General features: G+C 38.0%; 1 protein-coding gene across 1 annotated transcript; it reads left to right on the forward strand.

Annotated features, from left to right (window-relative positions):
* The first annotated feature begins 9,919 nt into the window (after positions 1-9,919).
* On the forward strand, positions 9,920-13,797 carry LOC121483452 (serine/threonine-protein kinase tousled-like 1). Its single transcript, XM_041742014.1, has one exon. It carries the CDS (start codon positions 10,031-10,033, stop codon positions 12,329-12,331), a length of 2,301 nt encoding a protein of 766 aa, XP_041597948.1. The 5' UTR covers positions 9,920-10,030; the 3' UTR covers positions 12,332-13,797.
* The last annotated feature ends 967 nt before the right edge of the window (positions 13,798-14,764 follow it).

The following is a 14,764-nucleotide window of genomic DNA, read 5'->3' on the forward strand; positions in this document are numbered from 1 at the left end:
ATACACACACACACACACACATACACACACAGACATACACACACAATGGAATATTTTTCAGCCATTAGAAATGACAAATACCCACCAGTTGCTTCCAGGAGGAAGGAACTGGAGGGTATTATGCTGAGTGAACTAAGTCAGAGAAGGACAAACATTATATGGTCTCATTCATTTGGGGAATATAAAAAATAGTAAAAGGGAATAAAGGGGAAAGGAGAGAAAATGAGTGGGAAATATCAGAGAAGGTGACAGAACATGAGAGACATCTAACTCTGGGAAATGATCAAGGGGTAGTGGAAAGGGAGGTGGGCAGGGGGATGGGGGTGCCTGGGTGATGCGCACTGAGGGGGGGCACATGACCTGATGAGCACTGGGTGTTATGCTATATTTTGGCAAATCAAACTCCAATAAAAAATATACAAAAAAACCCTGCCTGTAGGAATCTACTCCAAAGGCATGCTTATATGTATGTGAAGTGATGAAATGTCCAGTGCAGTATAAATGAGAAAATGCCGAAAAAACATTCCTGCCAATAAGAAACATTTAAAGATTTAAATGTGATTTATGTGCACAATGAAATTCTAAACAGCTTTAAGAAATAATGAGGATACTATCTAGGGACTTATGGGGTAACCATTGGAAGGGAGAAGACAAAGCAATGTGCGGAGCAGCATAGACAATGGTTGAATATCTGTGCATAAAGTGGTGGTAGTAAATACACATATTTCCCCAGGTGTACATTAAGGATCTCTGGAAAATTACAATATTGGTAACATCAGTTCTACTACGGGAAAAAACACTAGATGTCTGGGAAAAAAAACAAGAAAGGGGACTTTGTACATTTTTACACCTTTTTCCACTTTTGTCTTTGAATACTTTAAATTTACTATCTACTCAAATAATTTATGCAATTTGAATTAAAATATTTAAAAAAAATAAAAAAGTGATTAACAATTGGATGCATCTCCAGATGATGAGAATCAGCACAAATCAATATAATACTTTAGAAATAGGATATCTTTCTTCCAATTGCCCCTACTTAACCTTGTGTAAGTTATTTCCCTTCACTTGACCTCAGTTTCTTCATTCTAGGTTGGACTAGATAACTTTAATGTCTCTTCTAGCCCTGACATTCTAGACCCCAATGATTTTACATACAGTTGTGGCTCAGCAGAAGCATTCATTTCTCTTTCAGAACCTTCTCAGTAAACCAGAGACCCTGCAGCATATAGGTATAGGCAGATCCTTAGGACTCATCTAGCCCCTTTTCTGAAGCCTGGACAGATGACTTTCTATAACATATCCTTGCTTTTCTCTAAGCTCCTTTAATAGGCAAATAAGTGCAGGACTTCTATTTTACCCCTGAGGTCTAATTGAGGACTCTTCTACTGCTTGAAGAATCTCCAATCTTCTTTTAATCTCAGTTGTGAACCCTGTATATGATTAAAGAGATTTTCCAAAATCTTGTTGAAGCTCTTTCTTCTACTTAGTCTTTTTAAGGTCCTATTTTCCAATCTTTTAGTCATATTCTTTCTTCCCTTCATGCTTCCCAGGAATGGTCTGGGAATCAGAAAATTGAGGGCTTAAATCCTGGCTCTACCACTAATTTTCTGGGTTATTATGAGGAGGTTATTTAATCTTTTGGCCACAACTTTCCCAACTGTAATGTGAAGCTAATACTGTCTGCCCTGCATATGGATTTGAAGGGAGTTTTGCCTATCTGAAGGACACAAAGTAGTGAAGCAATATCTACATCATGACTTTGAAAGCTTCATAAAGATGCAAGGCATATGTCATTCCCAAGAACTGGCCACAAAAATTCCAACAACAACACAATTAATTTGAAATGTAGAAATAAACTGTGGTACACCCATATAATGGAATACTATCCAAAGGTTAGTGAATATTAAATGCATTTTGTTAAGTGAAAAACATCATATCCAAAAGGCTACTTATTGGAAGAATCCTTTATATAACATTCTGGAAAAAGTAAAATTATAGAAATTGAAAACATATCAGTGGTTGTCAGAGGTTAGGAGTAGAAGAAGAGGTTGACTTCAAAGGTGCAACACAAGAGGATTTTTAGAATGATGGAACTGTTCTGTATGGAATTGTGATAGTAGACACCCTGGTCTATGTAATTACCAAAACTCATAGAATTGATACTTCTGATCCAGGCAAGATGATGGTATAAACTTCTCTCCATTCCCTTTCCCACTGAGTACAACTATAAACCCTGGAAATAATTTAAGAGACAATAAAAAGAGAATGCTAAAATGTGGAAAGAGGAAGGAGAACTCATTAGGAACCTCAGTACCAGAGGAAAATACATTGACAAGATTTCTTACTATTTCCTACACAGTAGAAGGTAACCTAATTCTGGCATTTATTTACCCCAAACCTAGTAATAGAAAGTGGTTCAGGTAGGCATATCCCTCCCCGATAGCTAAAGGGATTCTTGCCTATTATACCAGGAAAAAGAAATCAATCAGAAGCCATACTAACAATATAGAAGTGTTCTTTCTACCTGCTGGGTCTGAGATACTCCTCTCCTTCCCCAAAATACATTAAGACTCCTCCTTCACACAAAGAACACCTGGAGAGGGTATATAAGAGTAGGGGTGATCCTATCACAAATGCCAACCCAGGAAGCATTCTCCTTTACTGCAGGTCCTAACTTGCCCTTCTCCACCTAGAGAAACAAGACTAGGGGCACAGTGTATAATGGCAAAAAAAAATCTACCTTAGCCAGGGAAATTGTCTTTTCCACCCATATCTGGCTTCTGTCATGTACCTAGAGACATGAGTGCTAAGTGTGTGTGTGGTGTCATCTGCAAGGGAGCTCATACAAAAAATAGTGGCCCCTACTCAAGAAAAGTTCTCTGTCACCCAAAGTTAATAGGTAACCTCTATAGTAAATGCCTAGCCTAGAAAGTATTCTTTGTTCCCAAAGGAAGGAGAGTCTTTCCCCACACTTATACACATAAAATTATTGAAACTCTTTCTACTTCATCAAACAGCATCATCAGGAACAAGAAGAAGCTTCACAACTATGAGATTATGAGATTAACCAAACAGTCCAGAATACCACTATAAAGGCTCAGAAAATTAGAATGTCATTAGACCACAGCCCACAAAAGTAGACCAGGATTTATATACTATACTTGAACAGGGTGACTGTCTGCTAAACTACAAGATATACATAGGACCCAGTGTCCTAATATAGTAACCAAAATGTCCTGGATGCAAGAAAAAAAATTACTCATTATAAAAAGAAGCAGAAAAATTATGACTCAAATAACATAAGATAATCAACTGATACCAACACTAAGAAGATCAGATGTTGGAATGACTTTAAAAGGATTTTATATCAGCCATCATAAAATGCTTCAACAAACAATTACAAATTATTTTGAAACAAATTAGAAATTGGAAAATATCAACAAACAAATAGGAGTTTAAAAATAACCAGTTGTAAATTATAGAACAAAAATATACAGTAATTGAGATTTTTTAAATAAAGTCACTACATGTGCTCAACAGTGTAGTGGATACAAGACAAAATGGAATCAATGAACTTGAAAACAGAATAATAGAATATATACAATCAGAACTATGGAGAAAATAATAGACTAAAAAATAATAAGCAGATCCTCAAAAACCTGTGGGGCAATATCAAAGTATCCAGCATTTGTGTCAACAGAGCCTTTGAAGGAAAGGAGAAAGTGTGGGGCTTAAAGAGTGTTTGGAGAAATAATTGCTGAAAAATACACAAATTTGATGAATAGGCCTACAGATTCAAAAAAAAAACTAAGCAAATTCAAAGCAGAATAAACTCAAAGATATTCAGACCTAGACATACTGTAATTAAATCTCTGAAAAGTAAAGACAAAAATAAGTGAAAACAACCAAACAGAAAAGATACAATACTATAAAGGAACATTATTGAATGACAGTAGCTTTCTTATCAAAAACTATGAAAGTCAAAAGAAAATGGCACAAAATTTTTCAAGTACTACAAGAAAAGAACTGACAACTGTGAATTCAGTATCCAAGAAAACTTTGCTTCAGAAATGAAGAAGAAATAAAGATATTCTGAAATGAAGGAAACCTAAAAGAACTTGTTTCTAGCACATCTACCTCTAAAGAAGTGTTAAAAGAAATTCTTTAAACAAAAAAACAAAGACATTATAAAAGAAGGAATCTTGGAACCAAAAGAAGGAAGAACAATGGAAAGAGCAAAAATAAGGGAAAGTACAAGAGTCTACATTTGCCCTTATAAGTTTTCTAAATCATTTGTTATGATTAAAATAAAATTCATAATGCCATCTTATAATCAAAATAATTATATTTAAAATGGGTAGGGTAAAATGACCTCAAGGGAAGTCAAGTTTTCCAACAACTTGACTAAGCATACTAAGATAAGTCATGTATATTTTAATACTCAGAACAATCATTTTAAGAACTATACAAAGCAAAACACTAAAAATATTATCAATAAGTGACTATGGAATCTTTAAAAATGTTAAAGTAACTCAGAATAAGAAAAGAAAAAGAGAAAACAAAGAAAAATCTGGCAGACAAGGCTAACATAACAATGATAACCTTAAATGTAAATCATCTGAGTACATCAAGTGAAAAACAGAGACTGGTAGGGTGGATAGAAAAACATGATCTAACTATATTCTGTTCACTCATAATCTGGGAAATACAAATCAAATCTACAATGAGATATCACATCACACCTGTCAGAATGGCTAAAATCAACAACACTAGAAACAATAGGTGTGGCAAGGATGTGGAGAAGGGGGAACCCTCTTGCACTGTGGGTGGGAATGGAAAGTTGTGCAGCCATTCTGGAAAACAGTATGATGGTTCCTTTAAAAAGTTAAAAATAGAACTACCCTAGGAGCCAGCACTTGTAATACTAGGTATTTACCCGAAGGATACTAAAATACTGATTCAAATGGATCATGCACCTCAATATTTATAGCAATATTATCAACAATAGGCAAATTTTGGAAACAACCCAAAGTCCATTGACTGATGAATGGATAAAGAAGTTGATAATATATATATATATATATATATATATATATATATATATATATATATACACACACACACATATATACATATATATGTAACAATATTACTCAGCCATAAAAACGAATGAAATTTTGCCATTTGCAATTATACAGATGGAGATAGAAAGTGTGCTAAGTGAAATAGGTCAATCAGAGAAAGACAAATACTATATGATTTCACTTATATGTGGAATTTAAGAAACAAAATAAATGATCATAAGGAAAAGAGAAAAAGAGGCAAACCAAGAAACAGAGTCCTAATTATAGAGAACAAATTAATGGTTATCAGAGATGAGGTGATTGGGGTGATGGTTAAATAGGATTTAGGAGGATTAAAGAGCAGACTTATGATGAGCACTGGGTGTTGTATGGAAGTGTTGAGTCACTAAACTGTATGCCTGAAATTAGTATTACACCATATGTTAACTAACTGAAATTTAAATAAAATCTTAAAAAAATAAAGGAAGCTCACTTCAAATTCAACAACATAGATAATGCCATGTATATCTAATAGCACCGTCCATAATGGAAAAACAATTTATGGACCACATCAAAAATTTTAAACTTTGTTCTATGAAGGCCCCTGCTTAAAAATAAGCTACAAAGAGACATAAAAAATGGCAAACCACATATCCATAAAAGGACTAGTATATTGAATATACAGTCAACTCTCAAAATTCAACAGTAAAAAAAAAAAAACTTGAACAATACAATTAAAAAAATAGGAAAAAGATAGGAGCAGTCATATTACAGAAAAGGGTATACAGATGGTAGATAAGAACAGGAAAAAATGTTCAACATCTTTAGCCAGAAGGGAAACAGACCACAACAGAACATCACCATACCCTTACTCAGAATAGTTAAAATAAAATAGTTGTGACACCAAGTGCTGATGAGAATGAAGATAAACCAGATGATTCATACATTGCTGATGAGAATGTAAAATGTGTCAACCACTCTGGAAAATAGTTTAGGACTTTTTTATTAAAACAAAAGAAAACAAAACATTAGGGACGCCTGGATGGTTCAGTGGTTGAGCTTCTTCCTTTGGCTCAAGGAGTGATCCCAGGAATCAAGTCTGGCATCAGGCTCCTTGCAGGGAGCCTGCTTCTCCTTCTGCCTGTGTCTCTGCCTCTCTCTGTGTGTCTCTCATAAATAAATAAACTCTTAAAAAAAGAAAAAGGAAAAAAAAACATTAGGTTCCCAACGTGCACAGACATTGCACTTGTACTCTGGGTTTGTGGTATCCCTGCTTGAACAGATCCCAAATCATAGTTCTCAATGTCTGAGTGGTTTATTGTGACATTTTAGACTACAAATACAGGTGTCTTCAGCTCAGAAAGAAACTATAAGATGAATTTTCCATACATGTGCTCATTGTGGCAAGAGGGCAGCCAAGGCCACCTAGTTCTTTGAAGTGATGATGGAGAAAAACAAGGATATGTGATGAATAATTGCAATGTAGGGTCTTGAATTGGATAGTGAAATAGAAAAGGACATTAATAGAGAAACTAGGGAAGTCCAAGAAGTTTCTAGTTAAGTAAGCAGTATTGAGCCAATGTGAATCTTTTAGTTTTGATTATTATACCACAGTAATAAAATATTTTAACATGAGGAGAAGCTAAGTGAAATATACACACGTGAACACTATGTTACCTTTGCAACTCTTCTATAAATTTAAATTTATTTCAAAACAAAATGTTTCTTAAAGTTATACTGGGGGAAGTTGGGAAGATGGCAGAGTAGGGGGTCCCTGAGCTCACCCTATCCCACGCTTAAAACTAGATATCATACACATTAAAGTCTATAGAGAATGATCTAAAGACTGGCAGAAACAAATTCCAAAACTTGAAAAAGAAACAGCTACATTGAAAGGTTAGAAATGTCAGAAAGGTGGAGAAAGGCTGCCCCCAGGAGGGAGGGATCTGTGCACCCAAAGAAGACAAACAGGTACTCAAACCAGGAAGCTCACACAGGAGAAACGAATCCCCATAACGTTTGACTCCAAAAACCAGAGGGGCTGAATTCTATGAGTTTGTAATATCAGTGGGACTTGGAGCCTGGAGCTTTGAAATTCAGCTGACTCAGGACAGGGCAAACCAGGAGGGCAAGCGTAGTTGGCTCACCACTCTTAAAGAGACAGCAGTCTGCAAGGAGAGGCAACATACAACGGGAGTTTACACAATACTGGGGACAAAGAGGACACAGATCTGTTCATACTGATTTTGGAGCATGTTGGGAGACTCTTCTGTAAATGAGGGAGCTGGCAGGTGTCATTTTCCTTCCCTGCCTCCAGCATAAACATAGGCCCATCTGCAGGAGGTGATGCTGCACAAACTCCTGCTACCTAAACTGCTAGCATTGTGCCATGCCCACAAATTCTCCTGATGACTTTCCCACTCCAAGCCTGCTTGCCTCAGCCCTGAGCTCAGGGCAAATTTTGTTAAAGCTACTCATGTACTTGCCCTGAAGCAGGGTGCATGGCTGCCACCATGCACCACACCCACCCATCACACAGGATACAGCTGTGCACCCCCAGCCACCTTCATGCATTTGGCCCAGCCATGCCTTGTCATCACTGCACTCTATGTCCAGCCTCATGCCCCTAGTTGCCCAAGCACACAGCCCTCAGCCACCACAGTCCTTTGGGTGATCCAGAATAAGAATAGTAGCCCAGCACTAATTTTGTTAACTTGGTTGCCTGACTCCCAAAATCCCTGATGGGCATGCCCTCTCACAACTGGCCTGCCTCAGTCTCACTAATACCACAGAGAGCAAGCACAGCTCACAAAAGTCAGAGAGTCAGTGAGATGACTGCACTGAAAGGAAAAGTGATTCAGAAACAGCAGCAGGACATAAGCATCACACATAGGATACTCTACTGAAGTGCCAAGCTCTGGTGAATAAGGGACACTGCAATGTAGGGCACTCCAGGACCTCTTCTTCATAAAGTCACTACTTTCAAGAGAAGACATTGTTGACTTTCTTAGCACAGAGAAACAGAAAGGCAGACAAAATGAAGAGACTGAGAAATGTATCCCAAATGCCACAATCAGAGGTCTAAGTAAAACAGATATAAGTAACATGCCTGATGGAGAATGAAAGCAATGATCATAAGAGTACTCACTGGGCTTGAGAAAATAGTGGAACACATGAATCAGACTTTTATCACAGAGATAAGAAATAACATATAGCAGAGAATAAAGGGCTTAACAAACAAAATGAAAAACATGTGACAAAATGAACAGCAGGATGGAAGAAACAGAGAAATGAATTAGTGAACTAGAGGACAGAGTAATAGAAACTAACCAAGGTGAACAAAATAGAGAAAAATATATATTAAAAAAACAAGAATGGACTTAGGGAACTCAGTGACACAATCAAACATGATAACATTTGCATTATAGGAGCTCCAGAAGAAGAGAAAGAAAATGGGGCAGAAAATTTATTTGAAGAAATAATAACTAAAAAATTCCTTAATCTGAGTAAGGAAACATATTATCCAGATCCAGGAGAACTCTCATCAAAATCCACAAAAGCAGACCCATAGCAAGATATAATTAAGTTGGCAAAATATAGTGATAATGAAAAAAATTTAAAAGCACTAAGATAAAATTTGATAGTTATTTAGAAGAGAAAATCCATAGTGCAAGCAGGATATTTTTCAACAGAAACTGGAAGAGGAGAGGAGAGGAGATGTGTCCATGGATGAGAGTACCTACAGCCAAGCTGCAGCCCAGCTGGGCCACAGTGCTTACACCGCCCAGTCTATTCAAAGATATGCACAGACCACTCAGGCATATGGGCAGCAAAGTTAATGGAACTTATGGACATCCCACTGATGTCAGCTATACCCAGGCTCAGACCATTGCAACCTATGCTAGACTGCCTATGCAACTTCTTATGGACACCCTCCTGCTGGTTATACTTCTCCAAATGACCCCCCAGGTGTATAATCAGCCTGTCCAGGGGTATGGCACTGGTGCTTATGATACTATGTATGGCACTGTATATGGCACTCAGCCTGTTTACCAATCTCCTATGGGTAGAAGCCAACAGCCACCATACTTGAAAGACCATAGGATGTTAACAAATGTGTTTAAACTAGTCAACCTCAATCTAGTGCAAGGGGTATAACCAGCCCAGCCTAGGATATGGACAAAGTAACTACAGTTATCTCCAGATACCTGGGACCTACCCCATGCAGCCAGCCACAGCACCATCTTATCCTCCTACCAGCTATTCCTCTAGATAGTGGACTAGTTATGATCAAAGAAGTTACTCTCAGAAGAACACCTATAGGCATCCAAGCAGCTCTGGACAGCTATGGTCAACAAAGCAGCTATAGGAAGCAGTCACCCACTAGTTAACCTCCTGACAAAGTGGATCTTAGAGCCAGCCTCCAAATCAATATAGGCAACAGAGTACGAGCTAAGATCAGCAGAGTTCATTCCAACAGGACCATCTCATTAGAGGATCATATGGTTCTTGGTTTTTCTCTTGCTGATATGATGAATCACATTGATGGTTTTACGAGTGTTGAACCAGCCTTGTGTCCCGGGGATAAATCCTACTTGGTCATGGTGAATAATTTTCTGAATGTGTTGTTGGATCCTATTGGCTAGTATCTTGTTGAGAATTTTTGCATCCATGTTCATCAGGGATATTGGTCTGTAATTCTCCTTTTAGATGGGGTCTTTGTCTGGTTTCGGAATTAAGGTGATGCTGGCCTCATAGAACGAATTTGGAAGTACTCCATCTCTTTCTATCTTTCCAAACAGCTTTAGTAGAATAGGTATGATTTCTTCTTTAAATGTTTGATAGACTCGCTCCGTCGCTCGCCCTCAGCGCGCGGCCCCCGCCATGACGGAGGCGGGTGCCGGGGCCGTTGCCGCCGCCGCCGCCGTCGCACGGGGGGAGTCGGGTTCCCAGAAAGTAGCTTGATGAGTGTCCAAAGTAGCAGTGGAAGTTTGGAGGGGCCGCCATCTTGGTCCCAGCTCTCCACGTCTCCAACCCCGGGCTCGGCGGCGGCGGCCAGGTCCCTGCTGAATCACACGCCGCCATCCGGGAGGCCCAGGGAAGGTGCAATGGATGAGCTTCATAGTCTGGATCCGAGAAGGCAAGAATTATTGGAAGCTAGATTTACAGGAGTTGCAAGTGGGAGTACGGGGAGCACAGGCAGTTGCAGTGTTGGAGCAAAAGCCTCAACAAATAATGAAAGTTCTAATCACAGTTTTGGAAGCTTGGGATCTCTAAGTGACAAAGAATCTGAGACACCAGAGAAGAAACAATCGGACTCATCCAGAGGAAGAAAGAGAAAAGCAGAAAACCAGAATGAAAGTAGTCAGGGAAAAAGTATTGGCGGACGTGGCCATAAAATTAGTGACTATTTTGAATACCAAGGTGGGAATGGCTCAAGTCCAGTAAGAGGCATACCTCCTGCTATCCGTTCTCCTCAAAATTCACATTCACATTCCACTCCTTCCTCATCTGTTCGACCGAATAGCCCTTCTCCTACTGCATTAGCTTTTGGGGACCACCCTATTATACAACCAAAGCAGTTATCTTTTAAAATTACTCAGACTGATCTCACAATGCTGAAATTAGCAGCATTAGAAAGTAATAAAAACCAGGACCTGGAAAAGAAGGAAGGTCGTATAGATGACTTGCTCAGGGCTAACTGTGATCTCAGACGGCAAATAGATGAACAACAAAAGTTACTTGAAAAATACAAAGAACGATTAAATAAGTGCATATCAATGAGCAAGAAGCTGCTTATTGAAAAGAGTACACAAGAAAAACTGTCAAGCCGAGAGAAGAGTATGCAAGACCAATTACGCCTTGGGCACTTCACAACAGTTAGACATGGTGCTTCATTTACTGAACAATGGACAGATGGTTTTGCATTTCAGAATCTTGTGAAGCAACAAGAATGGGTGAATCAGCAAAGGGAAGATATTGAAAGGCAAAGGAAACTTCTAGCCAAACGCAAACCTCCCACAGCTAATAATTCTCAGGCACCCTCTACCAATTCTGAACCAAAACAAAGGAAAAACAAAGCAGTCAATGGAGCAGAGAATGATCCCTTTGTTAGACCAAATTTACCACAACTGTTGACTTTGGCAGAATATCATGAACAGGAAGAAATTTTCAAACTTAGACTAGGACATCTCAAAAAGGAAGAGGCAGAAATCCAGGCAGAACTTGAACGTTTGGAAAGAGTCAGAAATCTTCACATTCGAGAGCTCAAAAGAATAAATAATGAAGATAATTCGCAGTTCAAAGATCACCCAACGTTAAATGAAAGATATTTATTACTTCATCTGCTTGGTAGAGGTGGCTTTAGTGAAGTGTATAAGGCTTTTGATCTTTATGAACAAAGATATGCTGCTGTGAAGATCCACCAGCTTAATAAAAGCTGGAGGGATGAGAAGAAGGAAAACTACCACAAACATGCCTGCAGAGAGTATAGAATACACAAAGAACTGGATCACCCTAGGATAGTTAAACTCTATGATTATTTCTCTTTGGATACAGATACGTTTTGTACAGTGTTAGAGTACTGTGAAGGCAATGACTTGGATTTCTATCTGAAGCAACATAAATTAATGTCAGAGAAGGAAGCTAGGTCTATTGTAATGCAAATTGTAAATGCACTAAGATATCTCAATGAAATCAAACCCCCTATTATACATTATGATCTTAAGCCAGGAAATATCCTTCTGGTAGATGGCACAGCATGTGGAGAAATCAAAATCACTGATTTTGGTCTATCCAAGATCATGGATGATGATAGCTATGGTGTAGATGGAATGGATCTAACTTCTCAAGGGGCAGGCACTTACTGGTATTTACCTCCTGAGTGTTTTGTAGTTGGAAAAGAACCACCAAAGATTTCCAACAAGGTTGATGTGTGGTCAGTTGGTGTCATTTTCTTTCAGTGTCTTTATGGTAGAAAGCCATTTGGTCACAATCAATCTCAACAAGACATTCTTCAAGAAAATACAATATTAAAAGCCACAGAAGTCCAGTTCCCTGTAAAACCAGTTGTAAGCAGTGAAGCAAAGGCCTTTATAAGACGCTGTCTGGCCTACCGAAAAGAAGATCGGTTTGATGTGCACCAACTGGCAAATGACCCGTACCTTCTTCCACATATGAGAAGATCAAATTCTTCAGGAAACTTACACATGGCTGGGCTTACAGCATCCCCTACACCCCCTTCTTCAAGCATAATTACTTACTGATTTTCCTCCAAAATTGGCATGATATCTTTGAATTGCTTCCAGATACACACTTGAGTTTGAGAGCATTTGATTGTTTTTTGTTGTTTTCTTTTTCACACAGGACATGGTTGAGAACTATTTGTGAACTGAAGTTCTTCATAGCGTCATTTGTATGAGTGGATCATGGACAATGAATAAAATGTACACTTTTGACTATAACCCTGAGCAGTGAAGGATGACTGCCTGTTGCACAGAAACAGGAATACCGTGTTAAGAAAAATTGTTTGGGGGAACACTGTAAATAACGTTTATAATACTTAAATACATTTGGTTGTTACTAGAGAGTTCTAATATGAAGGGTAGTTTTTCATTATTTAAAAACACATGGAAAAAATATTTCTAACACAAGAACTATAGTGCCTGGATACATTCTTCAGCATTCAGCGGTTAATCTGCTGAAACCAAAGTAAGAACTGAATGACGGTGACAGTTGTGTTTTATAGTAGTAGCATGTGAGAGTTAGAATCTTTGGACTTTGGACAAAGTTACACTTTGTCACTTGCCTATTCTGGCTTTTACCAAGTTGTACCTCGAAACCACATGTCCGTTTTGTTTTTTTGGTTTTTTTACTAGTCATGTTAACGGGAGAGCTATTATTTCTAGATCTACTTTACACCTTTGACAAAATGAGCTGCTTGTTTTGAAATCACTAAATATCTCTGATGTTTTCAGTATGTTTGAATTAAGATATTTTTCCCTTTGTTACCAGGCCTTGTTCATAAACAAGTGACAGTATGTAACCAAATGCAGATCAGACCAGTTCTATGCAGGATAATGATAAATTCCCTTCTAGCTCTATTGTAAATTGTTGTACAGATGTTGTATTTCAATTACCAAGTTTCAGCAGCTTATTCTTGTACAAATGTTTAAAAATATGGCTTTTCTAATTGGATATTGTATTTTTTTTAAGTCTTCTTGAAAGGCGCTTTAATTGCTGCTAAATGATGTTGCTTCTTTGCTAAAAAATCTAATGACCTCCTTAAAGGTGCAAGTTGACTGTACATCTTATTAGAGATATTAAAAGCTGGCATTCATTAACAATCAAGGCATGTAAAAATGATCCATCTTGGACATGTAGGGTTCACTAAATCAGATTCTTGGGTTCTAGGGCTGTGGAGCACATAGATAACTAGATTTATAAATTGTTCATGTTTATCCTACATTTCTAGAAGGTTCTTATCAGAAAGGTGGGATGGTGGTCCCATAAATAAGTTTCTTGTGGTTTGTACAGATTTGTTAAAATGTGAACATTTTCTAACTGCCGTGTATGGTAGAAACCATTCTTTTTCAGGATGTTGTATTTTACTCCTGTAAGAATTATTTGTCACATTCATAATGCTGATACTTACATGTAAGTTGTCCATGTTGCCGAAAAAGGAGGTGATACCACAGGTTCTCCTTAATATTGTACAGTTAAACTGTGGCTCTTATTTCTCATGTTGCAAGCCATTTTGTTTTCTCATTGTACATATAGACACATTGTCTCTTAAGATGCTGCTGAAATTGTAGAGAATGTAGCCAAAACAGTAATAAACAATGACAATTAAAATTTAAGGACTATGAAAATTACATTTGAAGGGAGCTTTTAGGATATTAACTGACTTGGCTCCTTCAGAATCAGCTCCAGTAGACTGTTTAAGTGTACTTCAGGACAGGTAGCAAGAGCTTCAGGCTGTTAAAGTACTAAAGCTCATTATCAAGGCTAAGCCTGAGAAGGCACCAGAGCTCTGTGAGGAGTGGCCGCAGGGCTGTACCTGCTCCTCTATAGATTAAGATAGAAATTCTGTTTTTAAAAAACACTGATATGGTGATGAAATGTTAGCATTAATTGCTTTAGGTACAGCCTACAACTTATTTGGTTGTTTGAGTTTTCATCTTTCCAAATCATTAAGTACTGTGTTCATATAGTAATTGTCATTTATTGTCCTAAATTCATTGACCTACTAGGTGGACATGTAACTTCTAACAATAGGTGGAATCAGTGATGTAGATGAGATCAATGTGTGACCACACTCTTCAACTGAGTGAAAATGTAGTACAGGAAACCAGGCCATAACAGGTGACTGCTGCCTAGGAGTGAGTTCAGGGAGCCCTTGAGCATCGAAGATGCACAGGACATAAACCCACTTCGACATCTAAGTTATTCTCAACAAATGCTATAGATTTGGGGTCACATGCCATTAACCCAGCAGGTACAGGATGGTTAACTGAGCCACGGTGAATCATTTACTGTTATCTTCACATGGGAAACAGGGGTACCACTGAGTAATTTCAGTCACTGGCTACCTTTGGCTCTAATATCTTCTGAGGCTTACATGGTTTTTGGTCTCCTGGATTCTGTCCTCGGAAATAAAGCAGGTCTTTTTTTTCCCTAAAAAAAAAAAAAAAAAAAAA

Source organism: Vulpes lagopus, chromosome X (assembly GCF_018345385.1).
Source record: "Vulpes lagopus strain Blue_001 chromosome X, ASM1834538v1, whole genome shotgun sequence".
Classification (NCBI taxonomy): Eukaryota; Metazoa; Chordata; class Mammalia; order Carnivora; family Canidae; genus Vulpes; species Vulpes lagopus.